The sequence below is a fragment of the Haplochromis burtoni genome, unplaced genomic scaffold (assembly GCF_018398535.1).
Source record: "Haplochromis burtoni strain Fernald_Lab_line unplaced genomic scaffold, NCSU_Asbu1 Contig_172, whole genome shotgun sequence".
In the NCBI taxonomy this organism is placed as follows: domain Eukaryota; kingdom Metazoa; phylum Chordata; class Actinopteri; order Cichliformes; family Cichlidae; genus Haplochromis; species Haplochromis burtoni.
This window is the reverse complement of record NW_024582533.1, coordinates 292,208-319,635: the sequence shown is the minus strand read 5'-3', so window position 1 is coordinate 319,635 and position 27,428 is coordinate 292,208. Positions and strand designations below refer to the sequence as shown.

Here is a 27,428-nt window from a genome sequence, read left to right as displayed (position 1 = left end):
AGTAGTAGAGTAAGGCAGTCATTCTTTGAATGGTTTCCAGTGACTTAGCTACATTCAGTACTCAGTATCACAGGAGATCTGATACATAATCAAACTAAAATACCAGTGCTTTACCGTCATATATATTTTTCTTAGTAAGAGTAAAACAATTATACTGTACATTACAATCAGCTGCAAGCTATGTGGAGGACCTCCATAGCACCCTTTTTATTTTCTTTATTGCACTCCATTTATGACGCCCTGATTTCAAGTTTTCTTCAAGTTTTACCCTTTTAGCTTGATTACAGATCAATAAGATTGGATCTCAACCATCTCAATGAAATAAAAAACAAAGATGGTGATAAAAAAGGAAGAAGAAATAAAAGTGAAGGAGAACAGAACCACACAGACCAAAAGTAATTCTTCCTTTACAATACTATATGTCCTTAAGTACTTTTAAACATAGTTTATATATATTGTATTATATATATTATATATATATATTATATAATATATATATAATATTATATATATAAGTATAATATTATATAGAGAGAGAGAGAGAGAAGAGAGTAGAGAGAGAGAGAGAGAGAGAGAGAGATAGGAGAGAGAGAGAGAGAGAGAGAGAGAGATAGATAGATAGATAGATAGATAGATAGATAGATAGATAGATAGATAGATAGATAGATAGATAGATAGATAGATAGATAGATTTGATTTTAAACAATCTTTAGTCCAGATCGATACAAATACTAAATGCACTGTCGGTGGGTTTGTGCCAAAGTACGTGTTGATTATCAACAGCAAGTGCACTTGCGGATTTTTCACAGTTCGAATCATTGCCTCGCTTCCGACAAACAAAAGGAAAAACACCGGCTTGTGAACAATATAGGTGCTGAATGGCTGTTAACCAGCATGGTTCTGTTACAGAATGCAAGGCCGAGAATAGAACCACGTGAGCGCCCATTGACCATTAAGTCTGTGAAACTGTTTCTCTGCCAGGTTATTCTGCTTTTTCTTTGCCACCATCTACTGGCTTCACCGGCTCTGGATCTTCCAGCAAGGCTTGTTGTCTCTCTCGTTCCTTCACCAGCTGCACACCACAGTAGGTCACGAGTAACACAGAGAGGGTCGACAGAGGAAAACCTAACAATAGGACAAAGAAGAAGGAGGAAGGGGGAGGGGGGGTGAGAACATTAAAGCACAACTTTAAAGGAAATACTGCAGATAATCCAGTGAACAAGCCCTGTCAGAGTTGTGTCACAGAATGTTTAATGCTATGAAGAAAACAGAAGCGATGCTGAAGTCAAATGATCTGTGGAGCATTAAGCCCCTCAAGTTTTTACTTTTCTTGTTTTCCTGTGCTTTTGGAACTGAGAAAAAACCCTGTTTTTTATTCATACTGATGTTGTTCCCCACCTTTAAAAATCAGTCTCCTTCCCACCATTTTGGCAAACTCCAAACTGTTCAGGGAGAGAACATTGTAGAGGACGATAGCCCAGAAGTTGGCCGCATTGAACAAACCGCGGATCCTGCGTGACATGGCTTCACCCATGGCACTCTAACAGAAGACACACAACAGAGCACAAAATTACAACTAACACAGAAAAAGAAAAAATTTAATTCTGCTGCCATCCTGCAGACCTGTGAAATGTTTGATAGATGCTTAGTCCATCTTTAAATTAGGATCTGTTTTGCTTTTCTCTTGTCTATTATATTCTTGGGGCAAATATAGTAGATCCACTTCTTTGAATAATGGCTTTTTAAATGAATAAAAATAGTTCCACACCTCAAAATCGTGTCGCTCAGCTTACTTTTGATCCTGTTGCTCTCAGGTCAGTACTATATTAAGGCCCATCAAACTAAGAAATGGATCTGTGAAGTTGATAACCACCAGTTTTATTTATTAACTGCCAGTTCACTCCCCTTTATAATGAAAGGTACAACATTAAAGAGAATTAGATAATAGCCCCTGAGGCTCACTTGGCAACAGTGAGAAGGAAGAACTTCCTTTAGACAGGAAGAGAACTCTGGTAGAGCCAGACAGAAAGAGGGGGGGAAAAGGAGAGAAACAAGAAGGGCACGGGGAAACAGGAACCAAATACACACTATTCTGTCTCAGTCCATTACGCAGCTTCCACAAAGTGTGATAGAGTGACTTAAAATCAGTGCTCATTAAATACCAAGATCACTATCAGTGATGAAGAAGAGATTCTGTATCCAGTGACTAAATGTGATGACAAAATGTTGATAGATTCCTGTGTTTGTGTCAAGACTCTAAAGAATTTTTTTTACCAAGTAATTTAATTTCTTCTTTAAATGTATCAGACACAAATTGTTATTCAAGGCAAGAATTTTCATCCATGCTCAAACATGCCTAGGGGCATTACTATTTGCCTTATCGTTTCTCACCTCTATGGTAGAAAGTGGTGGAAGGGAGAAGAACTTGGCCACCCACAGCTCAAAGTTGAGACCAAAGCAGTTGAAAAAGGACCAGATATAAACCAGTTCACATGGGCCCAGCCACAGGGTGGTGACGGCAAAAGTGCAGATGGTTGCAAGAAGTTCTTTGAAGATTTGATCGTGATTTCCACCAATGTAGTCGTAAACATACCTGCACGTGACACAACGATGAGTCAAAATCCTCTTGTCTATACCGCGTTCGGTTCTTTATGCCCATGAATTTAAATCATCCATGCACTCACTTGCACAGCCAGTCATTGATGCCTCTGTCAAAGTGCCTACAAAAGACACAAAGTTTCATGAATACTTTCACACATTTTACGGTTTTGCAGAGCGAACCAAGAAACTACACTGTGGTTTCACACTGCTGATGCAAGTCGCACGTACGTCTCAGCGAAGACGTAAAGCATGGTGATACACTTGGGAGGCTGAGGAGGGTCCAGGTGATCCAGCATTGCCACGGTGTTGATGACGCCGAACATTACAGCCGCTTTCACCCAGTCATACACCAAGTTGGAATAAGCCAGTCCAGCTGTGAATCACATAAAAACAAATCTGAATCTCTCCTAATTAGAATATATCCCACAGTCTTTTCAGGCATTTATTTAAAGTCCTGCCTCTGAGAAAACCTCCAGTAGCAGATTAACTTGAAATGATGTCTCATTACAATTTTAGATTATTCATTTTTTCACTGATTTTCCTTGGAAATAGTATGATTTTAGGGAATAACAATGTTATTTCAAACCACAAGAAATCAAATGACTGAAGCAAGAAAACTTCAGTGCAAGTGCGAAAGAAAGGAAAAAGCTTTGGATTTAATTACTCACCCAGAGACCAGTCAGAAAGCTTAGCGACCAGCTTCATGTCACTGGGTATCGTCAGAATGTAAAGGTAGTGGAAGAAGACATCCACCACGAGAATACCTCCCAGGTGCAACAAGGCCTTGGTGGTGATGTTCCACATCTCCCTCTCTTTACGGATCAGCTGAGTGTTATTTGCCTGTAGAACAAAAGCTTCCACTAAACCCACATGCTGTTGTTGGAATTATAGAATAATGTATACTTTATTGATCCCCGTGGGGAAATTACTCTCTCTGCATTTGAGAGAGGGCAGCCACTAAGCAGGTGCACCGGGGGAGCAGTGCGTAAGGACAGTACCTTGCTCAGGTAGCCATTCAGGGGATTTGAACCCCTGACCTTCCGATCATGGGGCGACCACTCTACCTACTGAGCTATCCCTGCCATATTCCATAGAAACTTGAATATTTGATGATTACACCATTCAGAATAGCAGAGTTACAGATTTTTAACTATTTTTGGACCAATTAATTATTCGCATTAATAAAATAGTTAATTAAAGAATAGATGTACCTACTGTTGATTAAAAGAAATATTAGGGTTTCTTTTTTAAAAAAACACCAGTTTATCTTTATATTCCATTTGATTTCAATCCTCACCTGGGCATGAAACCGGTCGAATGTCATTATCGGTCCAAAGAAGAAGAATGGGAGGTAGAAATTGTATTTCACCAGGTCTGAGAACGTGTAGTTGCCTTCCTTCTTCTCGCAGTTCTCTAAAGCAAAACTCATACAGCGCATGATGCTGAAGCCACAACCGCCATAGAACAGGATATCTTGGAGGTTGAAGGAACCAGTTACCAAGGCTTCCTGTTGTGGGGCAGTGGGGGGATAAAAGTTATTCTGAGCCTCAAACACCAGTCTGCATAAGGACGACAATAACAATCTGGCAGAAGCTGTATGCTGTCAGTACTGTAATCATGTGTCCATACATTACATATTAGACCAAATACTATAATTTGTAATGTTATCTATAGTGTTTCGGGATCATTCTCCGGTTTGGTAACGCTTCTAAGATCACCTACAGCTGAAACCTTTCACAGTGGTGTGGATAAAGGGGGGCCAACAACAACTGTGTGTAGCAATGTGAACACTATGATGCTACAGAGCATTCACGTTTTCTAGTGCATGTTTAGGGAGGCTGGAGGTCTGTCTGCATTTAAATTCAACCAATTTTCAAATGGTTTTATTGGTTGTTTCTTTCTAATAAACCTCACTTATTTCCAGTGGGCTTCAATAACTGCTTCTGAGTCTGAATCACCACATTTTGGAAAATCCTGGAAACACCCATACAAACTCAGCTAAACTCCAGAAAAGTTGCAGTTCAGTTTTATTTATATAGCACCAAATCACAAATGAAGTTGTCTTAAGGTGTTTTATATTGTAAGGTAAAGACCCTACAATAATACAGAGACAACCCAAACAATCAAATGACCCCTTATGAGCAAGCACTGAGAGAAAGTGGGAAGGAAAAACTCCCTTTTAACAGGAAGCAACCTCCAGCAGAACCAGGCTCAGGGACGGGCAGAAAGAACTTCCATTAGGATCATTAGGAAGAAATGTGGTGGTCGAGCACAAATGTTGTAGTATTTATTACATGCATCGCTGGACTTTGGAAGTAGGTGAAGTTGTTAAACTTCTACGTTGCTACCATTCCCTCACCTGCCAGGAGTTAAAGGGCTCCAGCTTGATGGAGGCCAGCGTACACAAGCCTGCAGCGAAGCACATCCATTTACTTTTGAATATAGCCACGCTGTATAGTATGATGCAATGAGAAAGAACCAGAGCCAAGAAAGTCCAGCCCATCGTTACCAGGACTGCCAAACCTCCATACACCCCAAAGACCAAGGATCTGTGCTGTGGATAAGAAGGAGCCAGAATTAGTCAAGATATCAGGATATAGTTCAGAATTCAGGAACACACATGAAGAGTGGTGTTAGTATAATAACACTCATGACACTGCAAAAAATTAAAATACCTAAGGATGGGAAGATTAAATTACAGGGCAATGAAAACAAATCTACAGTCCACATATGCACAATTTAAATGAAATGCATGGCAAATGTTGTGAAATTCTAAGATCTTTTAATGTTACCTTACATCCATTTATACCAATCTTCATTGTAAACATGAAACAAGACAGAAAACATGTTTAAAACATGATGAACTGTTTTAAATATGTCCAGATATTCACAGCAGAGACGCAACAGATGGGAACTTGGTATCAAAGAAAGCAGCTCATGCTGTGTTGAGTCAATCTGTCAGGCCTTGAGGTTCAAATAAAAGCCACGAGAAACATTTTTGTTCTGGAACAGAAAAACATCTCATTGAATAAAAATGGAATAAAACTACATTTAATTAATCACTTCAAGGCCTTCTGTTCACATCAGCAGAATGCAGCTTTGCATTTACTGTAATATCTTTCTTCACACTTGAGCACATGCAAATATGTGTGAAATACATATTTACAGAGAAAACACCATGAGCCCGCACGTGTATTTATTCAAAACCCAGGAGTATCTCGTGAGCATTCACACCCGCGCACCTTTGGAGCCACCAGGGAAAATATCTTGGCAAAGATCACATGACCAACGAGAGCAAAAAGGATATGATTGCGGAATGTCGTGAACCACATCACCCATTCGAAGTCCGCAGCATCCTACAGCAAGGAAAAATGCATTAGGATCAAATAACAACCGCTCGCTTAACATGGCGCTGTGCAGCCGTATAGAGAATACATGAAGAAGAGGGACTTACCATTTTCCTGCCAAAATAATGCCATCCTGGTTTGACGCTTTCCTTGAAGGTCTTTCTGTTTGCATTTTCTGAAAAAACGAACAAACAAAAAAACGATAATCTCCATTTGTGCATGCTGAGGTGTTTTATTAATAATGCAAAACAGCTTTAAGTAATGACAGGACACTGTAAAGCCTCTGTGTTAGGGAATCCAGGCTTTGAGCAGCTTTGCTTTGGGCATTTTTATATGAGCTGGTTATTCCTCTGTAAGAAAATAGTCGTGCAGGTAGTCACAGCTTGAAGAGCTTTGGTGTGTTCATTGGATTATTGCAAATTTAAGGGCCTGAGAGCACTTCTGGTCTATTTTATAACACCAAATATTACATAATACACTCACTGCAGAGCTTTCTATTCTGAGGCTGACATCTAGTCTCATGTAGACATAATCTTGTTGCAGGAGAGTAGTTTTCTATATAACCTGAACAAAGCGCTAACACATAAATGACAAACACAACACCAAAAACAATCGCAGTGGTGACCAAAGTTGAAGCAATCAGTGTAGCAACAAATGTGATCAACCTACACCACCACCAGTGGGGAGTAGGGTTTTCCAGCCAAAGCTGGAGAAGCCTCAAAATGTAAGGGTAATTCGGGGAAAGCTTCTGGGAACACAGCCAAACTACTATTGCCAGTATACAGTGCTACTGTAGCATGCAGACCTGAGTATTACAAATGACCATTTTAAGAGACAGAGACTGAAGGAGAAAAAATATCTGGACTAAAATGATGATTGACATCTAGACTGTATGACAGCACAGACGGTGACAGACAGCACCAGTCACCCGATTGCACTCAGTCCACTCAGATCAGTTTGTGAAGAGGCTGGTCGAAGCATGTCATAGTCTGAACGCATGCAAACATTTGGTGTTATTTCAGGATGAAGGGTTTGGAGTTAGTTGGCTCAGTGTAACTTAGTCAGAAATATCTCCATCTGGGAAATAATTAGAGAGTAAGTGGACCATTTTTTCAAATTGTCTTCACATAATAAGAACACGCAGGAGTTCCTTGGGGGGAAGCAGTCTCTTTTCATCTACTAAATGAACTTTGTTCTGCCCTGTTTTAGGTTAAATGGAGCACTGTTGTAGGATGTAGGACGGTGCTTTTTGAGGCAGTTTTTAAATTGCATTGGAATTGAATTGCATTGTCACTTGGCTTTCAGTGACATTTATCAGATCATGAGTGAAAATTGTGCTCCTAAAGCTGATAGTAGGTGCATAAAAGTGTCCATTCTCTCCGACTTTAGGGAATATCAGTGGATTTCAATTAACCTCTATAAATGTTAAAGCACTGTGATATTGATTTTTTTTTCGGACTTTCTCAGTTACACGACAGCCTGTGTGTGTGTGTGTGTGTGTGTGTGTGCGCGCGCGCGCGCATGCATGCACTCCGGACATCTCTTGACACGTTGTGCACTCACCACTTGAAGCTTCAAATATCCAACTGCCAGCCCATATCAAGGCCACAGCAAGTACAGCTGTGTAGAGATACAGCTCATATCTAGGGAGGGCAGTCTTGATCCCCATGGTGAATCTGCACACTTGAAGCCTAATGGGTTGAAAAGCAATCAGCCACATAATGTTAGACCTAAGTGAAGGGAACCAGTATAAATGAACAGAAAACAAAACAAAAAAAGGAAAACTCTGAGAGAAATGCAGGGTTAAAAAGTTTATTTTACTGAACCAGGTTATTCTTTGGAAATTGTTACATTGTAGTTTGCTGTGACATGTCAGTATGAAAGCATGCACGCTGACAGGTTCCTCGATAAATAAAATGCTCCGCAGGATTAACCGGACAAAACATGAGGAGAAACCCAGTACAGTTCATTTTTATGGTAGATGTCCATGGCAGTATTACCCAGTGGAAATCAGCCTGTGCCTATAGAAACTATACACCCACAAAAACGGGTCAGCGCAGTAATAACACAAGTTCCTGACTGGTCTGAGACAGACCGGGGTGTTTCACCGAGGTGGTATTTTACTAATAAGCTTCCCGGATCGACAGCCCAGTGACTTAAATAGGACTTCAGAGCTCTGGCTCCTCGGAATCAGCACCGTCAGCTGCGCAACCCTACCTCTCCTTCCTATTATAGTACTGTCTTGCAGTTGGTTTGCTGTACAGCAGGGCAGCTGCAGTGCTATGTGATCTGGGAGGCGCTGGGGACTCACTTCACAGAATAATTAGCCCTAACTGGAATGGCCAAGAATGGCGCACTGGAGTGGGAAAACCGTTAGTTTTCAGGTGGACAGCCCGGGTTCCTGGCTGTGTTAGGGCGTGTGCTTCATGCTCATGTAGCGCACTTTGAGTTGAACTTAAAGGAGTTGGACGAACAAGTGTGGCATGCCAGTGCCAAGATGTAACCATGGCTATGCAGATCCCCCGCAAAGCGGCATGCATACAAATTGAGGCTTACTTTTTCAATGCTCTGTGCGCACAGAGTCGATAACACACCGGCTGTTTGTTCTGATTGTTCCCCCCTGGTGGTTTCCGTCATATTTATCACTTTGCATTAATACAAGACTTGTTTTACTAACCTTATATCCGCTTTACACTGTCAGGATGAGGGCAGCACTACAGCCAGTTCTTCAGTAGACCAAAGAAATTGGGGGAAAGCAGGTGGCGGCAAAAGCAGATTTCATTTCATTCGTCTTGCGGGGGCTTTGCCGCTGCCTCTGATCACCAGCCTCTGGCAGTCAGGATGTTGCGGACCCAACGAAAGGAGGAGGAAGAGGAGGAGGAGGAGGGGGGATATATTTATCCACCACTACTGCACCGCAATGAGGGGTGGTCCACACCGTGTCCATCGGATCTTACTCACAAACATGGTTTATAACGTCGAAAAAAGAAAGTCAATCAGTAGCAATTAGCCTAATTGAGAGCCAATCAAAGATAGAATGGATCTGACTTGATAAATTATATGCGGATGTTAAAAGTGCAATGAAATATGATTGCACTTACTGTTACAGACCCAAGTCACGTTTTCCGGTTAGATGCAACAAAGGCAGTGTTTCTACAATTTGAAAGAAATTGGTTTTTTTCTGTTTTTAAAAATAATTTTCTGTACTCTGTGATATCGTCGAAGACCGCCATATTATAAAACGCATTAAATGCCTAAGGAATTTGGGGAATTTTCATATATTAGTCAGTGCTTTCCCATTTCAGCACACACACATCACATCTGCGTCTTTCTATTTTTAATCACTCACAACATAAAATGTCATTTGTCAAGAAACCACCCACTCCAAATCACACTGCGACTGATGGGATTGAATGCATGCAGGCGCTGTTTCATAGTTACTAAGGCAGCATTGTTGTCATTTAGACACTAGGTGTCGCTCCCGGTTTATTACAAATGACAAGGGTGCCTGAATACCAGGGGTTTTTGGATCAACGTCAAGTATTTGCTCGGTTTGTTGTTTGCCTGGGAGCAGTGTTAAATCGATAGCTTAGTGTCACTATAAACGGCCCCATTAAGCATATTCTGTTTGGGAGAGTTTTCCCCCCAAATGCTAATAGTAAAGAGTCTGTTGCCTGCGGACATCAGTAATTACAGCCCAAGAAAGCCGCGTCCAGCCAGCTGCATGGTTTGAGCAATGTAGTGCGGCGAGTTTGTGCTGCCTGCCTGAGAGAATCCATCACAGAAACAAACCGCCCCCTCCCACTCACGGTGCCCCCGCTTCAGATGCAACTCAAAATACATAAAGCCTCCATGTTGCACAGGGAATGTAGGGCCAGCACATATGAACCGACTGCCTAAAAGTGTCTGGTAACTTTAACGCCGAACAACCTGCGGTCGTTGCATTTTTTTTGAACTAGAACAACCATCTGGGCTTCCAAGTATTTTCAGCGGTGCTCCAGACACGGCCTCGCATTTTGGATAATCGAAGGTTTGCGGCTAACTCGCTAACCTAAGCTACTTGCTAACTTCAGTTAGTTAGCAATTTCAGCTTCTTTTCTATTTATTTGTTTTTTATAGTCACGCACGCTCCTCGTGTTGCCCACAAACATAGTTGTTTGTAGCGATGGTAGTTTTCGGAAAGCCATAAATGACAGACATTATCTGGCTTCCATTCACCACTGTGCTAGCTGGCTGGCTACCACCGCTGCCACAACCCCTTCGCCTCGGACGCTTTCCTGGCTTCGTGGGCTAGCTGGTTACCTTCATCTTAAACAGCTAGCTAACAGTAGCTAGCAAAGGAAGCAAGCGCGCTTGTACTATTGACATTGTGGGAACTAAAACAGGAATAACCAATCGTCTAAATGGACCACATGTCCATAATAACCCAAGTTTCTAACCCCAAGGAGGAGGAAATAATATCATTTAACCAGGAAAAAGGTAAGGAAAAAGTCAATTTACGGTACATAACTAATGCTAGCTGGCTGACTACTTTTCTCTGTTGACGTTAGCTTTTATTCGCACTTGCTAGCTGTTGTAGTTGTTAAAGACCTCAGTTGCCTTTGTGTGAAAAGATGGAAACACGTCTTTTGTTGAAAAAGAAAAAAAAAACTCAACTACGCAACAAGTTTGTCAGTGGGGCCTTGCCCGGGTAAGTTCTCCAACTAGGATAACGTTTGTTCATTGCGTTTTCAAAATGAAAAGCGCTCCAGCGCGTTTTTTTTCCCCTTTTAACATTAACGAAAATTCACTGTCTGCACCAAATTAACGCATATTTTGTAAAAGTATTTGCAATAATACATCTGGAAAGTACACTTCTCTTTATGCGTTTGGACTATATAACTGGACCATATGATCTGACAGCTCTGACAGTTGATTCATGTATGGATCGAGTTCTCGGTGGTTTGGATTGAGATTGGCAAGAAGTTCCTAAGGACGAAGCTAATACGCGGACTAAAGAGAACTGTGCTGCTGGTGTTGTGTATCGATTCAGTTTTACTTCATGCACATAGCAAAGCTATCTGTGCAGCTTATGGGAAACTTATTCGGTTTGTCTGAGATGTAAACAGTGAAACTGTTTTATCCGCGCTTATTGTTTCTTGTGAGGTTTGTGTGTTATGCAGTGAAATTAACCTCCAGTTTTAGGTCTTTTCCTATATGTATCACTTCTAAACAATATTCTGTCCTCTGTAATAGATGGGTTTGTTTTTTGGGTTTTTTTTAAGTGCTGCTTAAACGTGAATGACTTCTCCACAAGCCCATAGCTCCTAATATCCAGTGATTCTCATTCCTGGCGCCCTTTGACACTTTACCTATGCACCGGGTCACCCTGGTGCATAGGGTGTGTATCAATATCACATCTCAAACTTCTCTTCTCAGACCATCAGTAATGTGAGAACTTGAGTCTTTGAAGCACAACAATGCATTTGCCTGTAAGCTATAAAAGTGACCCAGAGTAACTGCTGTGGATTCTGTGTCACTTGAATATACGTGGGTTGTCTTGGGAGGTTATTCTTGCATGTGTGCTGGAGTTTAACACTTAAGGTGGAGTTATATGGCAATTAAACTAATCATATGCCACTACGGTGATATAACAGTGTTAAGACAGCTTGCTAGATCAGTAAGCATATACCATGTTTAGCAAGCCTGTTACAGATAGTTGGTCTGCTTCTGAAGACATGCACTTTACTGCACCCAGGTAGTATTTTAGTATGATTTCAGTGTGTTTGCCAACAGAGGCGGTCGAGTACAAGCATTCACTCTGCTAGAATTCATTGTTTGCGTGTTGGGTTGCTGCATGAAATAACATAAGACTAGGTGCGAGAGTGTGCGTGTAACAAGACACAGTTGAGTTACAGGATGAAATAGAGCAGTGACGTGGATGCTCGCTTCTCACAACAAATAATATAATCATTATAACAATTGTATATGTCTTTGTCCTTTCTCCCCTTTGTTCTTAATCTGGAAAAATGGCAATTCAATTTCAGAATCTGCAAAAAAAAAGTCAGATAGGGTGCAGGTGGGTCTTCACAAGATACAGGTGGGGCAAAACAGATGGCAGGACAGAAGGACTGTGCATATAAATTACAACAAACATGTGGTAACAGCACTTGTTTTTTGTTTTTATTTCAGTCTCTCTTCTTTTTTCTTTCCTAATTAGCAGCCAGTTTTGTGAATAGAATTTTTATATAGAATAGAATATTTTGCCAAACAAAACTGTCCACATTTGGCACTTGGTGGAAGTTTATAATCACATAATTTAAAAAGTCTATAAATATTTAACAGCATTATTTCTATACACATTTTCTGATGTAAATACAAAGTCAGATTGTCATCTATCTATTGGAGATCACCTAACATGTAGCCCATGCGGCCATCTGTCTTAAAGGAATTAAATAGGTAGTCTTCCAATAGCCTGAACAGGCGCCAAACTGTCTGGGCAAAAACTGACCACCTTTGCTCTTAATGTTCCTCTGCTGGCTGTCTTACAACATGTGCTTGCCTCTCACACTGGTTTGGCTCCCAAGCAGCAGCAGCAGCAGCCTATATATAGACCTACAGTCTTGCTGGGAAGGGCACTAACCCCAGAGCCAAGTGTAACTAATTGTAAGATGACAGTGATCATTTTCTGTGTTGTCACAGACATACTTTGAAAGGGAAAAACAAAAACAAAAAAGCTCTTCATTTCCAAACAGAGGCCATCAGAGCAGTGATTTCTGTGGGTCTTTTTCTTGAATTTGAAGAGTCTTGTTGATTTCAACAACTTAAACTTGCCACTCAGCTGAGATTGTTGTAATGAGATCTTATTAATATGTCTGTGAGATGGATGGAGTCTTACACATGATCCATTTACTGTTACGATAAATTCCTTGCTAATAGTGTTGGAAGATTGATTCATATGGGGTGACCTTGACTGAGCCCTCTTCTAGCCTCTTCTGCTATTAAGTTCTGGGGTTTCCTGTCTATATTTGTTTAACCTCATGAACACATTGAATTTAAATAAAAAGAAGGAAGCACTAAATACATTCAAATATGCTACAGATTTAGCTTTAATTAAGTCCTCGATTAGCAAAATAGGATATAAATATTTCCCAAGCATTAAACTTGTCAAGATTAATATTAATAATAGTTTAGAAAAGCACCAAAATATATGTATCTATTGGAAATTACTTATATTTTGTACTATGCATTCAATTTTTAATAAGTTTTGGTTTTTCTGTGGTTACTAATGGAATCAAAATTTAGTGGAAAAATTGCAGGAATACATTTTTTAGTTGTAGTTTAAAATACTGTCTTAATTCTTTTGGTCCCATTTAGTTCTCAGCCAATTCCACATTTTCCAATCCATGGGATTTATAAGCCTACAAGCTTATCAGTTGCCAATGCCAGGATCTTTTTGTTTGCTTTAAAGCGGGCTGCACTTTACAAAAGAGTGATAGCAAACTCACGGCAGTGGAGTATCCACATATCCTCACTTAAGCTACTAAAAGTCTTCATTTAGGGAATCTACTAAAAGAAGACCCTTTCCGCGCTAAGAAAAGTTCAATAAAGGGAGGAAAAAAAGCAACAACAACAAAAAAACAGCACATGACTTGGGTTGGCTATCAATAAAATCTTAATGGCACTATCAGTTCTGGTCAGAAGTCTGACTATCGGTTCTCTCATGGGTTACTGATCAGTTTTCTGCCTGGCCAAAAAACAGTTCTGCATAGGTTTTCACAGTCAATGCAACAGTTTTATTACTTGTATCTAAAAACGGTCTAAAAACACAGAAACAGAGCAGAAAAAAGGTATCAGTACTGAAAGAGTTGAAAGGTGTTGTTTAGAAAAACGTCTCTTGCCGTGGAAACTTGGAGATTGCACTGTTTACAGGAGGTGGTGTGGAATTGGTTAGGCTTCTCTTTGACTAATCCTTGGTCAAATCTGTAGACTGTGTCAATAGTCACAAACCCACCCAGGAGTCGGTAGATTTTGTCACATGTGTGCTGGATGGCTGACCTTTTTTCATCCCTCAGCTGAGATGCATGTATGGAAGCAAATTACCACATTAGTCAGATCGGACATTAGGCAGTATTTAACCTGCAGCCCACTAGTATAATGTCCATGTGATGTCATATTGTGTCAGTGTGGGGAATAATGCAGTTAATAATTTGGAGCATTCAGTGCGTGGTGCTGTCTCCTGAATGTTGTATACATGCACCCATGCAGCTGTCTCGCTTATACCACACAGTATTTCCAGTACTGTCAATGTGTTTGAAGCGGACTACTGTTATGAAATGACAATTGTGTAAAATATCCACATGGCATTCTCCTGATTCAGTGTGATCTGATGGAAACAGTTTAGGAAACAACAAAAGAATTATCACGTAGAATGAGAGGTCATGTCCCTTGGTCTGACTCTTACCTGAGCTTAGAGAAAAGTCAAACAACACTGGGAATATTTTTGCTCTTTCCAAAAGGTGTTTGTTTTGTTTTTCTGGAATGTGTTGTGAGTAAAGGTACTTGTGCTTGTGAAGTTCAGCACCTCATTAGTGAACTACAGCTCTGCTTTTATGCCAGGTGAGTGATATATTTGAGACACAGTTGTGCTCTGTGCCTGACTGTGAATTTGCTAAGGGTCTTTGTGCAGGAGTCCGTACCACGGCTGGTTGTAGTGATGAGTCACAGGGAGCTGACAACTGCCTCTCTGTCCCAGTTTTACAGAGCTGAAATGAAAACATAAAGCCCTGTTTAAGCAAAAAAAAAAATTTGTGCTGCTGATTATGGCCAGATAAAAACTGAGCTCAGTGTAGCCACTTTGAGTATTTTTAACTTAAGCCTGTAAAACACAGAGAACAATGTGGGCAATGTTGATTCAGAGTAATTTGAAAACTTCTGAAGAAAACATTCTTCATTTTCAAGCTGGTAATTTTCCAAACAAATTTCTAAATGTGTTTGCTGCCTTGGTATTTCGTGGTAGTTACAATGTTGTTTTTGCTGGTTTGGGTCTCTCTGAAACATTGGGTTGTAGCAAGATATCCACATGCTTCGGCTTTCTTAGAAGACACAATAAATCTGTTGTTGTTGTTGTTGTTGTTGTTATTGTTTCTTTTCCTTGTCGATGGCTGCAGATTATAGTCCACTCGACTTGGAAGAGCTTATGGCACTGATAAGATACAACTTAGATACCCAGTAAAACATGCCCTTGCTTGAAAGGCTGTAATTAACATTACTGGAAGACAGTGATAGAGGGAAATGACAGAGAAGCTCGGGAGTGCAGAAAGTGTTTAATGTAGCTGTGACATGCTGTTAGTCAGTCAGCTTCTGATAGCTTTACTGTAAGAGCGAGCTATTAATCTGTTGAAACGCATTATGTGCTTGCTCCACATCCTAACATGTTAAAAGATTGTTGTTGCTTTTGTGGTCTCAAGATCCTGTGATGCACAAAACTGTTTTATAATAAAGCACTAAACAGAGATGGCAAGTTGCAGAAAAATTTTGCTCCGAATGTGGGGTTTTTTTGTTTGTTTTTTTGTTTAGACATTTACACATTTGTTTGTAGTACAAAGTGCCACAATATCAAGATACCAAAAGACATGACATAATGCTATTCACTCTTCACAGTCTTCAGTTGCAAAGGCATTCTGGTGGGCTGGGCAGGGGGAATGGGTGGAGAGGAATGCAGCCTTGTATAGGCTCTGAGGGGTCTGAGGGCCTCCCACCTCCTTCTCTGCTTCTCTTGTGCATGATCAGGCTGCTTCAGTCACTCACCTGCCAGTTGAAATGTTGGAGGGAATCAAGTCAAGTTTTCAAAATGGTGGTAGCCACAAAAGCAAATACGAAAAAATAAAGGAGAGAGAGAACAAAAGAATGAAGTGTGTACACCCTCCAAGTTGTCACTATTAATAAAAGCTCAGTGTCTCATTTAGGCCGCGCTTCGTGGTTCAGGAATGAGAGGCGATTTGGAATCGGAGCAGAGCATGCTCTGAACTGTCACTGAGTGTGACTGATGAGGTCACCCGGCCACCTAAGTTATTTTCTGATCAGTGGTTCAGCCAGGGCGAGTGCACAAAACAAAACCTAATGCCATTTAATCAGACTGTAAAGGTCTCCCCTATTGTCATTCAGCATGGCTCACACCACTGTGGCCACTTAGCAAAATTTGTGGCTAACACATGGCCTGTTTTATTAAAACAGGATCTACACCCTGGCATGCAAATATTCAGATGTAAAGAGTGCACAGTTTCATCCTGCTGCGTTTTTATCGTAGAATGTCAGTTTGCATATCCGCTTGTTCATCCTCTATTCTTCCACCCTCTTCCTGTTATTTTTGCCAGCGTCCCAGTCAAACAGCAGCCTAAAGAAGCAGAGGAGCCGAGGCATCTTCAGCACGTTTTTCTGCTGCTTCCGCAACTACAATGTGGACTCTCCAGCCACCAACACCAACGCCAGCTCCCCGCCTCCACCAGTTGAGGAGAACGGATCGCCTCCCAAGGTGAGCTGTTCCACCACTAAATGTTGCTTGTTGTCCTGTTGAGGACTCTAGAAATATCAGTTTGCAAGTCTTTTCCATCTGTTGTAAACTGTCTGTTTTTGTGAGTAGTATTTTCTCTTTGTGCTATCTCTGTCAATGTGTCATTGTTTTTTGGGGGGGTTTCTCCTTTGTTTTACTTCCTACCCCTCACCCTGTTTTTGTATGTGTTGTAGTGTGACCAGGTCGAGGTCATCCCTGTCCCTAGTGTATGTATTGCCTTTTTTTTCTTTTCCTTTGCATGCAGGGTGAGTGGGCTGGTGGCACATCCTGTCTGTGTGGGCTCCACAGCTCCTCAGAGAGCTCTAGCTCTGCTACCGTACCGCAGTTCACTCTCAGCCGATGGTAGCACTGTCTGGCTGCGTAGAAGGTGTACCTGCACCTTTGGGTTTAATGTCTCAGTGCTTCATCTGCATTAGTGACATTTTGTGGTTTGTATGCTCTCAGAAACACTGTAACACTAACCAGCTAACATTTTTAAGTGCAAACCTGTTTCTGTTAATTGCCTCCGGAGCTTCTACGCAAGGCATTAAACCATTTATTGTGCTACTTATCTATGCAGTTTAGTAATTTTGAGAGTGAGAATTAACATTAGCTCCTAGTCTTTCAGTTTGGCTACTCAGCTACAGACTTAAAGTAATTAATCCTGTCACTCAAGTAGGGCTGTTCGATATAACGATATATATCGGATGACGATATAAAAACGTCTATCGTTTCATTTTACGCTATCGTTTGTTTCGTGGTGTCGCAAAATAAACTGTTTACGGCAATATTTTTTCATCGTTTTGATGGTCACTGTAGTGGCTATATTAATTTCTTAAAGTTCTCTCTTTCTCTTATATTTAATATAACCACACTACGGATCGGACAAGCGCCTGTTTTTATGCGTTGTCGTTAGCAACAACGACGGTAACACCATCGCGTGTCCGCTTGTTTATGTTCCACATAAACCTTTCACAATAAAGCATCCTCAGCTTATAACCACATAGATCCTGTTGAGACTTTTCAAAATAAACTGAATCACGTGAAAGAGCAGATTATTTACGGATGAGAAGTAAAAAAGAGCCGCCAGGTGCTAAAAAATAAACCTTAGACTTTCCCCGCAGCCCGCTGTGTAATAAATACTCACAAAGAAAACGGCGGCCGTTACAACTTATGTCTAAAAATGTATAGTTTCATGCATCGGTTAAAACACTCGACTCCAGCTACATGACGCGCAGCTGGAAACACTTCCCGCAAGTCGAGCTGCCCGAGATTCACAGAATTTACAGAAAATGTTACATTTTTGTGATTTATATCGTTATCGGGATGATAGAATTCTTATATCGGGATATGAGATTTTGGTCATATCGCACAGCCCTACACTCAAGGAAGGACTGAGATGTGATTCGGTGATCTGCGACCCATCCAAGGAAAAGTTGGTGAGAATAACCAACAGTGATTTGATATAATTTCATTCTAAAAGAGCATCCAGTCAATTCCAGCACTGAGCCATAGTTCTCACTTCACTTCACACTCTCATATAGTGTACTGGCATTTTCAAACTTCACAGTTAAGTTTGATTGATCCCAGCAAAATTAGGATGGCTTAACAGCAGCAGACAGCTTTATGCATGATACAGATGTGTGAAATCTAACTTGACCTAATAAAGATGTAAAGAGATGAAAGGGTTTTTTGTTTGTTTGTTTTCGCTTGAATTCTGTAGTGTCACTGATCTCAGTTGGTTTTTCAAAAAACTATCTCCTCTAACATGGTTTTGGCTTTTTGTTGGCTTAAACCTTACTTAATGCAAAGTGTACAGCATTCATGTTCTCTCTTTGGCTCTGCCTGTCCTTCTCTCTCATGTACTGCTCTCTGACATTATCTGACTTGTCCTCCCTATAGCCGCCAGCCAAATACCTCCTACCAGAGATGAAAATATCTGACTATGGCAAAAAGTGTGTGGTGATTGACTTGGATGAAACACTTGTCCACAGTTCATTTAAGGTAAGAAGGGGCTAAAACTACTGTTGAAATTCTGCACAGTATGAGCACTTTTACTACCAGGTTTAACTAAAAGCCAATATTAGGTTTGCCTATATTTCTGCAAACCATTGTTTAGTTTATGTCTATACATTGTCATTATTTCCAAAGTTCCGCTAATGATACACAGGAAGTTGAAGCTGTTTGAATCCATGACATCACTGTGTACACAAAAGAACGAGATGAGCAGGTGGCAGAGGATGTGAGCGAGCGTAATATTACAGTACTGACTGTGGCTTATAATGGGTACATGATTGTAACAGGAAAATGCAGACAACCAGGCTGTGTTGGCAACCATCTCCATTCGATAAAACATATTTTTTGCACTGAAGAATACTTTCTGTGCACTTTCTTCTTTTCTTTTTTTTTAATCTTCAAGCTGTCCACTTCTGCCTGAGGTCAAATGCTCTGTCTGCTGTCTTAAATTACTACAGAGGTTAAAGGAGGGCAGTGATGATAAAGGTTGTTGTAGCAAAACATACTTTTTTTTTGTCCTCAGAGATTAGACAGTCTGGAAATTGAGTTTGTGTTAATAGTACGACCTCTGGGGGTCAGTTGGGGTAGTACGACAAAAGTAATTGTATTTTCTTCCCACAGCCTATCAGCAACGCTGATTTCATTGTCCCAGTAGAGATCGATGGTACAGTTCATCAGGTATTGTGGATTTCTTTAAAAACTAATAAATTGTATTGAAGTTTGTCTCTTTAATAGGGGGGATTCCATTTGGTTCTGATGTGAAGATCCTGAAGAAAAGGCTGTTATCCAGTTCAAGTAATCCAGGATAGGCTGTGTGTATCCTGGATGGCCTATTCGTGATTACTTGCACTGGGTGGCAGCCACTGTGCGAAGGGGATGTGGGGGGCATCTAAAGTTATGTGACATGGTAAACAGTCTGATCATTTTGAATAATTAAAGAAATGAGTAACAGGAATTATTTTGTATCCATCGTGAAGCTTTCGCATATATTTTCTTATAAATGACACTGTTCACCTAAAGTGCCCTCAGTACAGATAATGTATCTGTAGTGTTTGACACTCCTGTCACACCACGGTTTGTTTTGTTGTTGTTGTTGTTTTGAAATCTGGGGTCCGTTCTTCGTACCTCGCTTACTACATCCAAGATCAAATCATCGCGCCAACTTTGAGCTCGCTATTCCGGTTCTCCGAACACACCTGTTGTTGACGATTAGTACAGAATCAGAATCAGAATCAGAATGGGGTTTATTGCCAGATGTTGAGGTTTACAACATTAGGAAATTGCTGCGGTGCTTCAGTGCAAACAATAAGAATTAAAGTGCTATGTAGAAAGAAAGATATGTGCATGGGATATACATGAGATATATACATGAGAATAAGAATTAAGAGTGCTGGATGAAGTAATGTGAGATCACTGGGTGGCTTAACAGGGGCTACGCATCGATAGTAGAAACATTGATCGGCAACCCTTTGATTGGTCGGCGAAAATGTCGAAGGAGCGCGCTCAGTATTTTTCGGCAGCAGAGCAAGAACTCTTGATTGAGGGATTTCAGGAGTTTCAGAGTTTAATTAAAACGCAAGGGAACACTGCAAAGGCTGCAAAAGCAAGGAGAGAGGGCTGGCAGAAAGTTGCTGACAAATTAAACTCGTAAGTAATTTAATAATAATAATAATAATAATGGATTGGATTTATATAGCGCTTTTCAAGGCACCCAAAGCGCTTTACAATGCCACTATTCATTCACTCTCACATTCACACACTGGTGGAAGCAGCTACGGTTGTAGCCACAGCTGCCCTGGGGCAGACTGACAGAAGCCAGGCTGCCATATCGCGCCATCGGCCCCTCTGGCCAACACCAGTAGGCGGTAGGGTAAATTTATTATATTATATTACATTATATCCTCTTTCACATTAGAGCCACAACAGGACCCACTAGAACATGGGAACAAGTAAAAGTGAAATATAAGAATATTCTACAGAATGGTAATATTTATCACTTATATTGCTTTTAGTCTCTTGAAAAGAGACCCTGAAATAATCTGTTTGTTTATAACAGCAACCAAGAAAAGGGCAGAGCAAAAAAAGACAGGTGGTGGTCCTGCACCCCCTCGTCAACAAGTTGGTTAAGTAAATAATACCCTCACGGGAAAATCGATATCTCTCAATGAGCACACTGTCGCGCTGAGCTAAAGGATCCTGTCTGTCCCGCAATATACGCTGAATTCTGAGAACTCTCCTTATCAATCTTGCACCTTCCGCAATGGGTGGCTCGCGTATACGGACAGGACATGGCTGCGACAGGCTTCCCAAATCCACCTTCGCTTTTATAGCCGTGGTCTCTCATCTTGATTACACGAAGTAATTTACTATTACTACTCTAAAATATGAATTACATCTGAAATAATCAAATACATGAAATAGAATGATTAATAGTACATTTCCCTTTTTTTAGGAAATGACCTGTATGTATCTGTATGAAATCAATAAAAGAATCAAATACTGCATTATCTTTAGTTACATTGATAATATTTATTTATGGAAAACAGTGGTAAAATATCGCTGTTGCTTTCGTATAAATGAAGCGGACATACCTGAGTGGCCGCGATCTAATCCTGTTTACATAAAGTAAGCCTGCTCCCGAGCAGGTTTACGCTTACGGATCTGTTGCTATGACAGCAAGTCCCGGATGAGCTTCAGAGAACCGAACGATCCAAGATCACGCGAAATCGTCAACAATCAAATCCAGCTAACTTACTTAGCGAGGTACGAAGAACGGACCCCCTGGTCTTAAAAGCGATGATCTATCTTGCAGGTGTATGTGCTGAAAAGACCACACGTGGATGAGTTTCTTCAAAAGATGGGAGAACTATTTGAATGTGTGCTCTTCACAGCCAGTCTTGCCAAGGTATGTTCAAATGTGGACATTTTTTCTGTTTTGACGTGTGCTTTGGTTACAAGCCACTGGTACCTGTGGAACTGTGAACATCGTTAATTTTCTGCTTTCTGAATTTTACATCTCCGTTATTATGCTCTGCATCTGTCACTCCATCATGTTAGCCAGTAATGCATGGGTAAGTGTAATGAATGAGGCAAAAGAAACTGTGCTGTGGGAATAATTCCTCTCTAGAAACAGATATTCCTTAAAAGCTAGAATGCGCTTTTCTGTGTTATGGCATAGTGGCACCTTCCCTGTTAATCAAGTGCTGTTATGAGGGACACCATGCTTTGCTTCCTTTTGGAAACCTAGTGTAGCGTTTAGCTTTTGTGAGTTGTTTTTGTTTCTAGTTGAAACATGTGATCATAAAGATGTGATGTATATCGTCCCAACATTCACAAGTCATATTAGTCTTATTATATTCCTTGTTTTAAAAACCGTTTGCTTCTCCTCTGTTTGTTTTGCTTGGACAGTATGCAGACCCTGTGGCAGACCTGCTAGACCAGTGGGGCGTGTTTCAAGCGCGGCTCTTCAGAGAATCCTGTGTTTTTCACCGAGGCAACTACGTCAAAGATCTTAGCCGGCTGGGGCGAGAACTCCACAATGTTATCATTGTTGATAATTCACCTGCTTCTTATATTTTCCATCCAGAAAATGCTGTGAGTTCCCAATTCTCCAATATATTTGTTACATTCAGCACTGCATCTGTTAGACTCTGAATTTTTCTTGCTACAAAGTAGCCTTCTGTTGCATGCTGAATATGATGATGGAAAACAACAGAAGTTAGAAAGAGGAGGGAAAAAAGCTGCTCAGCTGCTCTTTGCTGCAGAAGCTGAGTTGCTCTGGGGTTCTTGAAAATATCCCAGCAGTGATCTTTTGGATTGAAATAAGCCTCATACTTGTACAGGACATAGTTTTTTCTTTTTTTTTCTCTTTAGAATCTCGTGTAATTTTAGCAGTGTGCTTTGAAACGTCACCTGGCTGGAATAATCCTCTTTTGTCAAACATCTGCAGTTAGTATTTTGGTGTAGCCTCAGGCATTCACAGTGCCGCCTATTAAATGTCATTTGTGTCTTTGTCTGTCCAACACCTTTTGCTCTCATGCTGCTTCACATCATCACACTCACACCTCTGGTTTTCACTGTCTCTGGTGATCCTGGCCATTTTTACACCAGATACATTTCACTGAGCCAGACGTGACAGTCTTAAGCCTTTTGGTTTTATTTTCTTCCCGAAGCCCTTCATAGAGTGTGACATTATGCAAAATACCTGTATCTGTAGGTATTTCACTGCCTGTGGCATCATTTTAGGAGGATGGCCTCTGCAGCCTTCCTTCTGATTTCTGCAGCAGCTGTGTTTTGGACTCATGCTGAGTTGGTCACTGATCTTCCACACCATTTTCCAGCTTTGTCTCACCATCACATTTCCCCTGGCTGTGAGGCAGGGCAGACACTAAGAAAGTTCTTGTGCTCATAGATCATTTTATAACAATGTTCATACTTTGTTTTTGTTTTGTTTTTTTTATTATACAACTTAGTTTTGTGTTTCTGACTTGTGTGTCAGTGATTAGTTTCTGTTTTAAAGTACTTGCGTCTCGTCTTTAAAATAATCATTTTATTGAGCGGTTACATAATTTCTTTGGTTTCTTGTGGTATTTATCAATCAGGATCAGAATAATTTATTAAGAGCACTAGAATTCATTTTCTCCAGTAGTGTACTTTTCCTAATTTGCTTAACGTGTCTGCATTTTTATGCTGTAATTGTCATTCAGCTCTACATCTTAAGGCTAACTTTCAGTGGTTTGTGCCTCTCCTCAGGTCCCAGTTCAGTCCTGGTTTGACGATATGAATGACACAGAACTCCTGGACCTGCTGCCTTTCTTTGAGGGACTCAGCAAAGAAGAAGAGGTTTACGGAGTCCTGCAGAATCTAAGGAGCAGGTAGCAGGACAGCCCACACTACCGCCTGTGCCCACCAGTCTCCTGTATTGATCTCTGTTCCTTTCTACGACCGTATCTCTCAGACTTGGGCAGATCCTCCCACACTAAGGGGACGCCTTGGAGTCTCACTGTGGAAAACATCATAACCCTGTCTCTGATCTCATCTCCTGGCGACCGGCTGCCTTCTGAGTGCCATCAGAAAAACAAAAACATTCAAAATCCCAGGAGCACTGTGTCTCACAAAAATAATAAAAACCACACCAGAAAGTATGTAGAGTGTCCTAAGCTGATAATATCGGGGACAAAATACTAAGAGGAACGAACTTTAATCTTTATTTTCAAATCAACCAAGTTTTACTATTTGGTGAAGTGCTTATTTTAAACGCAAGGAAAAAAGAAAAAAAAAAAAAACGACAACAAAAACAACTTTTTGTCTGAGACTTCTTTTGTGGTACCACACAAAAGTCTGAAAAGATTTTGTCCTCATATTGTTGCTATGCAGGCAATTTCTGGTAGTAGAAAGGACTGTGATTCTCTTTTCATACTTAATGAAGTGCCTTGTGTGACTGTTGTTTATATGGGGAGATATTTTCTACATGGCATATTTCCAGAGTACTCTGGTCTTTTCACATACAGATATGCTTTAAAGTGGACACACAAATATCTTTATATGAAAGTTTGAATTCACTATTTTGTTTTTTTTGGTCATCAAACGCTGGGCAGTTGTCTCATAGTGTTCTTCTGTTTTCCCAGTAAGCTTGTGCCATTATATAGATGTGACTTTGTTTCTTTCAGCTTTCATTATAAGTAGAAATGGTTGATTTTGTTTTAGGAAACGGAGGATGTATGCAGTTGCGACATTCACGCCCCACCTGCAGCAAGTCCAGTAGTTCTTTGCGCTTGATAATTTCATCTGAAAGCTCGGCTAAAAATGTGCCATTTCCTTGTCTTTTTTTTTTTTTTTTTATAATTTGCCAAATAAGGAACTTTTCTTTCTTTTCTTTTTTTTTATTTTTTAAACAGGCTTCATATCCGTACCAGGGTTGAGCTACAACTGTTAGTCTATTAGTTGTAAGAATAACATGATAGGTTTTATTATTTTGACAAATAGATGTCAAATTTGTTTGTTTTAATATTACAAGATCAGATGGCTAGCTTTTAATCACTTAAAAAAAAAAAAAAAGCTTTTGTGTGTGTGCATGCACACAAGTGGTGCAGCTTCACCCTTAGAGGGCAGAACTTCCTCTGAAATTGTACACATTTGCAAAGGTGTTCTTTAGTGTTTTTAAACTGGTCCAGGATCTTACAGCAAATAGGTTGAGTGCCATGTTTTCAGTTTTTCCATGTCATCAGTGTCTTTACAGAATAGGGTTGAGTGTCAGAGTCTGGACAGTGTTTAAATCACACCATTCCCCTGATGTACAGTGGTGGCCTGCCCTTGTCCAGCCCTCGTAATTAAAAAAAAAAAAAAAAAATCGAATGGAAATGCCACCTGTGGCGTTTATTTTCCCAGACTCCTTTTTTCCCCTTCCTTTTTTAAACTGCTCTTCACCTCAGTGCCTACATATGAGAGGAGCCCAGCAAACCGAATGCTGCAACATTAGCTTCCATGGCAATAACCGCTTTTATTTTGGAGGGGGAGGGTGGTTTGGGCACTTGGGTTAGAGCACTTGAATAAATTAACCAGTGAGGGTTTGTTAAAGTAAGACCACTGTAACATTCACTGTCCACATGAGTGGATCCAGAAACCGGACATCCATATAATATTTAGATCTACTAGTTTGTTTTTTGATCTGGTGACATGTAAGTGTTGCAGTGCTGAAACAACTTGAATTTTGATTGGTTTATCTCAGAAACGGTAGCCAAACGTGGTTACCTGTGTCTCTATAGTAAGAAACCCCTGTTGTGGAGCAAAAGGACGCCTTCCAAGCCTGCAGATGGGTGCTCAGTCCGGGCCCATCCAGACAGCCCCCTCCTCCAAAAACAATGTTTGGGTCCAGCTCTAAATGAAACACTACTGGGGCACTGCATCAGGACTGTGAACAACCTCATCATGGCATTAATGCCTTACTGCCTGTGGAGGCACAAAGCAATGTTTCTTCATTATTTCCAAGGTTACACCTCCCTGTTTTAGCATCATCTCTCTAGTATTTTCTTATGGAGTGCGAAAAGTGATCAGCCATATATGTAGAGCATATTTGGCTCTGGTGGGTTGTGTAACAGTAAAATGGAGCATGTGAAAAGCTCTATGGTGCCATCTAGGGATTGTTTGCCTCCAACAAACCTTTACTGCTTGGTTTGTGGGTCATGGGGTTTATATTTAAGAGACACTAATAATTTCCAACTTTATGCCCCCAGTTAAAAAGGCTGCTGCTCCTTCAGACATTTTCATTCTCTTCGCATAAGCATTTGTGTTGCGAGTGTGCAGCTCACGATGGTTTCAGTGCAATGTTTTTGTTTTTAAATAAGGAGCGTTTGGTCTTCTCAACCTCTCAATGATGACCTTTCTCTGAAAATGTTGTTTGTATCATTGTGATATATTTTTCTACCTACATGTTGTCAGTATTTGGGTTTGAAAAGTTGCATATTACCCATTATATCCAGCTTTTTGTTCCTATATCCTTTCAGATCGGTATTTTCCTGCTCTCTTGCCTTTGGTAAGAAAAATAAGTCAGGTCTCGTCCCACCTATCGGGACGATTGTGAGCATGTGTGTGTGTGTGTGTATGTTCGTTCATGTGTGCTGCCTTTCACTTTTCCTTTTGTCACTTCACTCATAATCACATTCTTCATTTTGTATTAAGTTAACACCAAAGTTCTAAAACACTTGATTTTATTTTATTTCCTCACTTTTTTTTTTCCTACTTTGGCAGCATGTCATTCTGAGCATCACCTTCTCCCCCTTTATTTTCTTTAATAAATGGCTTCATTGAAACAATTTTGTCATGTCTTTTTTTTTTTTTCTTCTTTTCTTCCTCTGCCCCCTGTCACACATCTGCTGTGGTTCATGAATTAAGGCCAAAGATCCTCACTTCAGTCTGGTGTGATTGCGGTTTCCACCATCTCTGATGTACCTCATATGGTATGTTTACTGAAAGTTGAGAGAGAATGTCACAGTTTTCTGTCTTTTACAGTCGACCTGATTTCTTTTTACCGTTCCTTTCAGACATGTCACAATAAAAGCACATTTTTTGGAGGATTGTTGCCTGTCTTCTGTCATCAGACTAACACCATCTGTTTCTGTTTTGTCTTAGTGAGCTGGCAGCGGTGGGTTCATGTTTTCTTATAACAAGCTGAAAGATGGTAACGGCGTGATTAACCTTTGGGCTCTGCTAACCTTGTTTAGGTACTACATGGTTAACTCAGTTTGTTTGGTAGTGTACGGTGGATATTTAGAGCTTTGACTAACAAAACTGCCAGTCTGGCAACAACCAAACGCTCTTGTGAAGCTGATGACGGTGGAAAGGATAGCTGTCTGTTGGAAGAAGCCCTGCGATGCGTTTTTGTACAAACTATTTTTGAGCAACTTTACACAATTAAGATGTAAAATAACTCCTAAAGGTTTTCATTCAACAGGAGCTCTCAGTTTGTGTGCATCGTTGCTGTGACTGTTTACATAGGGTGTATCCAAAGTTCACAAGGTAGTTTCCTTCTAGGGAAAGGCAGATGTGGCTCACTGCAAACTGGTTTCTAGTATTGTTTGCATAAAATTAAATAGTTCATGAAGATGTTTCAGCCGGAGACTGGTATATACAGGTATCGTCGCTGTCACAGAGTCGGGAGATTGGGGAGGTTTATAAGGACTATAATGCTGCATCATTCATTGTGGCTCCACTGGATGAGGACTGTTAAGTCATAGATGAATACAGTGCTTGATGATGATTGTGTTTAACATTTTTATGTGTTCATATTGATTTACAAAAAGAGGCAAAGTCAAGATGTTACATGAGAAATCATAATGGATGACTAAAATTACTGATGAAAACAGACTATAGCTTTCACATTGGCCTGTGCGTCTCTAAAAGTCAAAATTGTCATTTGGATGAAAAGGTTTTTTTAA

General features: G+C 40.5%; 2 protein-coding genes across 6 annotated transcripts; one reads left to right on the top strand and one right to left on the bottom strand.

Moving 5' to 3' along the window:
- Positions 1 to 614: 614 nt before the first annotated feature.
- hhatla (hedgehog acyltransferase like, a) lies at positions 615 to 8,828 on the bottom strand. 2 transcript variants are annotated; one of them, XM_005933680.3, is made up of 13 exons: positions 8,626 to 8,828; positions 7,512 to 7,639; positions 6,056 to 6,123; positions 5,844 to 5,957; positions 5,394 to 5,414; positions 4,961 to 5,155; positions 3,899 to 4,108; positions 3,270 to 3,441; positions 2,830 to 2,974; positions 2,685 to 2,720; positions 2,392 to 2,593; positions 1,399 to 1,540; positions 615 to 1,125 (listed from the first exon to the last, which is right to left on the bottom strand). In XM_005933680.3, the coding sequence occupies exons 2-13, from the start codon at positions 7,615 to 7,617 to the stop codon at positions 983 to 985; spliced, it is 1,554 nt and encodes a 517-aa protein (XP_005933742.1). In that variant the 5' UTR covers positions 7,618 to 7,639; positions 8,626 to 8,828; the 3' UTR covers positions 615 to 982. The 2 variants fall into 2 exon arrangements, with proteins under 2 accessions (XP_005933742.1, XP_005933743.1); XM_005933681.3 differs by lacking the exon at positions 5,394 to 5,414.
- A 678-nt stretch (positions 8,829 to 9,506) lies between these two features.
- ctdsplb (CTD (carboxy-terminal domain, RNA polymerase II, polypeptide A) small phosphatase-like b) lies at positions 9,507 to 27,425 on the top strand. 4 transcript variants are annotated; one of them, XM_005933676.3, is made up of 9 exons: positions 9,507 to 10,427; positions 16,304 to 16,461; positions 16,674 to 16,706; positions 18,382 to 18,483; positions 19,117 to 19,173; positions 21,308 to 21,400; positions 21,904 to 22,089; positions 23,248 to 23,369; positions 23,453 to 27,425. In XM_005933676.3, the coding sequence occupies exons 1-9, from the start codon at positions 10,352 to 10,354 to the stop codon at positions 23,475 to 23,477; spliced, it is 852 nt and encodes a 283-aa protein (XP_005933738.1). In that variant the 5' UTR covers positions 9,507 to 10,351; the 3' UTR covers positions 23,478 to 27,425. The 4 variants fall into 4 exon arrangements, with proteins under 4 accessions (XP_005933738.1, XP_005933740.1, XP_042081413.1 ...); XM_005933678.3 differs by lacking the exon at positions 16,674 to 16,706 and having other exon boundaries at positions 9,510 to 10,427; XM_042225479.1 differs by having other exon boundaries at positions 9,515 to 10,427; positions 23,248 to 27,425.
- Positions 27,426 to 27,428: the final 3 nt, after the last annotated feature.